This window comes from Abrus precatorius, unplaced genomic scaffold (assembly GCF_003935025.1).
Source record: "Abrus precatorius isolate BTA unplaced genomic scaffold, Abrus_2018 Scaffold6, whole genome shotgun sequence".
NCBI lineage: Eukaryota > Viridiplantae > Streptophyta > Magnoliopsida > Fabales > Fabaceae > Abrus > Abrus precatorius.
The window spans coordinates 1,752,566-1,755,341 of record NW_020874406.1 but is presented as its reverse complement, the minus strand read 5'-3'; the positions used below and the strand labels follow the sequence as shown (position 1 = coordinate 1,755,341).

At 35.3% G+C, this 2,776-nt stretch overlaps 1 protein-coding gene across 1 annotated transcript; it reads left to right on the top strand.

Moving 5' to 3' along the window:
• Positions 1 to 228: 228 nt before the first annotated feature.
• On the top strand, positions 229 to 1,967 carry LOC113869123 (glucan endo-1,3-beta-glucosidase-like). Its single transcript, XM_027505281.1, has 2 exons — positions 229 to 372; positions 881 to 1,967. The coding sequence occupies exons 1-2, from the start codon at positions 279 to 281 to the stop codon at positions 1,819 to 1,821; spliced, it is 1,035 nt and encodes a 344-aa protein (XP_027361082.1). The 5' UTR covers positions 229 to 278; the 3' UTR covers positions 1,822 to 1,967.
• Positions 1,968 to 2,776: the final 809 nt, after the last annotated feature.

Here is a 2,776-nt window from a genome sequence, read left to right as displayed (position 1 = left end):
TACGCTTAACACTTACGTGAATTTGAAAATGGGTTGGTTGATAGAATGGACTTGTGGAAAAATTTGTGGAATAGGTACACGTAGCTTGCCCTTGCAGCTGAAAGGAAATGGTATGGAATTCACGCAATGGACCCCGGAGAGCTTGACGGGACCAAACAAAGTCTCTGCCGTGTGGGTAGTGAGTAATCTTTATGCCTATATATAGTTTCTTAAGAAGGACCAAAAGATATCACTTCTAAGTTCTAAGAGTTTATTTATAATATTTTGATGCAGCAAGAATGGTAAATATACTGTTCTCCAGAGGCTACACCACCATGTCTGTCATATTGCTGCTTATTGGAATGTTAGCGTTCACTGAAGTAGAATTAACGGGTATTTTATTACACTTATTTTCCTGTTATTTTACCATGAGTCCTTGTGAATCGAAAATTCATACGAGAATCTCCAGGTCGACCACACTCCTAAAATCGGATAGATTACTCTTCACTTTTCCATTTTATTTCTCTCTTAACTTCAATTCTTGGTATCGTGAATGATTATTTACTATCATTAGTAAATTTCTATTTGATTATATGTTGTGTTTGTCAAACCCCTTATATATTAATAAGAGAATAGAGATTGATTTATCTGATAGATTCGGATAGGATAAAAGCCAGAGTTTATTCTTTTTAATGTATGGCTCTTCTTTTTTGAGTATTAATGTAACTTCTCATGGAGACTTTACTGCATGCTTTAATAATGATTGACTCGGTCAAAATTGTAAATAAGATATTAAACAACAATAAGTTAAAACCTTTTCTTCTATTTAACAAATTCAATCTCACACAGTCAATTTTGAATTTCTCTCTAAAGTGCTTACTTGTGCTTCAATATGATGCAGCTGCACAAACCTTGGGTGCTTGTTATGGGGCAAATGGAAACAATCTCCCACCACCACAAGAAGTAGTGGATTTATACAAATCAAACGGCATTGGAAGAATGCGGATATACGATCCAAATGAAGGTGCCCTTCAAGCCCTTAGAGGTTCAAACATTGAGGTGATCCTTGGTGTCCCTAATGACAAACTTCAATCTCTCACCGATGCTGGAGCTGCCACAGATTGGGTCAATACAAATGTCAAAGCTTATTCAGCTGATGTCAAATTTAAGTACATTGCAGTTGGTAACGAAGTTGAACCAAGTGACACTAGAGCGAACTATGTTCTTCCCGTTATGCAAAACATTCAAAATGCAATTTCCTCAGCCAACTTACAAGGCCAAATCAAGGTCTCCACGGCAATAAAAACTAGTCTTGTAGCCAACCCTTACCCACCCAATAATGGGGTTTTCAGTGATAGTGCAATTCAATATATAAAGCCTATAGTTGATTTCCTAGCGAGTAACGGGGCACCACTTCTTGCAAATGTGTACCCTTACTTCTCCTATGTTGATGATCATCAACAACACATAAGTCTTGAATATGCATTGTTTACTCAACAAGGAACAAACGAGGTTGGGTATCAAAACCTGTTTGATGCGTTGTTGGATTCTCTCTATGCTGCTCTTGAAAAGGCAGGGGCATCCAATGTGAATGTTGTTGTATCTGAGAGTGGGTGGCCATCTGATGGTGAGGTTGCAGCCACAATTGAGAATGCTGGAACTTACTATAAGAATTTGATTAATCACGTCAAGGGTGGGACTCCAAAGAGGCCAAATTGGCCCATAGAGACTTACCTTTTTGCTATGTTTGATGAAAATCGTAAGGATGATCCAGAAACTGAGAGACACTTCGGCCTTTTTAGACCTGACAAATCTCCTAAGTACCAACTCACTTTCAATTGAACATGCGTTACTTTGTTCTCACTTAGAATAAGGGTACCTCTTCCCCATGAATTTACCGGAATGTAACATGTACTAATTGATGCTTCCGACAAATAATTATCTACAACTTATCAAAATCTCAAAAAATAACAAATCATTTTGTCCCTAAATTAGATTTTTACGTGTTTCAATCATTTTTTTTTTAATTCGTGCGACGGGATGTTCATATCATCAAAAGAAAAACAGAGAGATTAGATATACATATAGTAAATTCATACCCAAGGAGATAGATAAGTCAGAGCAATTTTTAAGAAAAATGACAACCCAACTTTTCTTTTCTTTTTTGTTTTGCAATTACTTGTTTTATTATTCTTATGCTTTAAATTAGATTTTTTTTTTTTGTGAAGAAATTTTCTTACAAATAACGGACCACGACCAGCATTAATCAAAGTCTATAACATTCTTGAGATGACAATTTTCAATGTGTCTCAAACCCTCTTAGGGTTTTTCCTTTTTTGGCCTGAGGAGCTTCAGCCAGGATTTAATCAAAATGTTTAAAACCATCATAATTAATTTACTCAACAAAAAAAGTTACTCAACTTGTTTGTTTCGCTTGAAGGCCCGCGTCTATTTGTAGTTTTGTAGTCTAAAATTTAAAACCGGGCTCAAGGCTAAAAAGAATGGTGCTTCTGCATTTAGAACGCAACTGTGAAGAGCGAGGTTTGTTTCTGCAGTACTTGTGGAGTCGATCGTAATTATGATTGATTAAAGATCTAAACATAAAAACACCGAAAAAATTATCAATGATTAAAAAATATATATAAGAATTGATGAATAGCCAGTCAAATCAGTTCAAGATGGATATTTCAGCTCAACAAATATTACTTCATCTGAATAATTAAAATTATCAATGATTAATATCAAACTGCAACGTTGATTTTAATTAAAGAGCACATCATTATTGTCATAAACATTA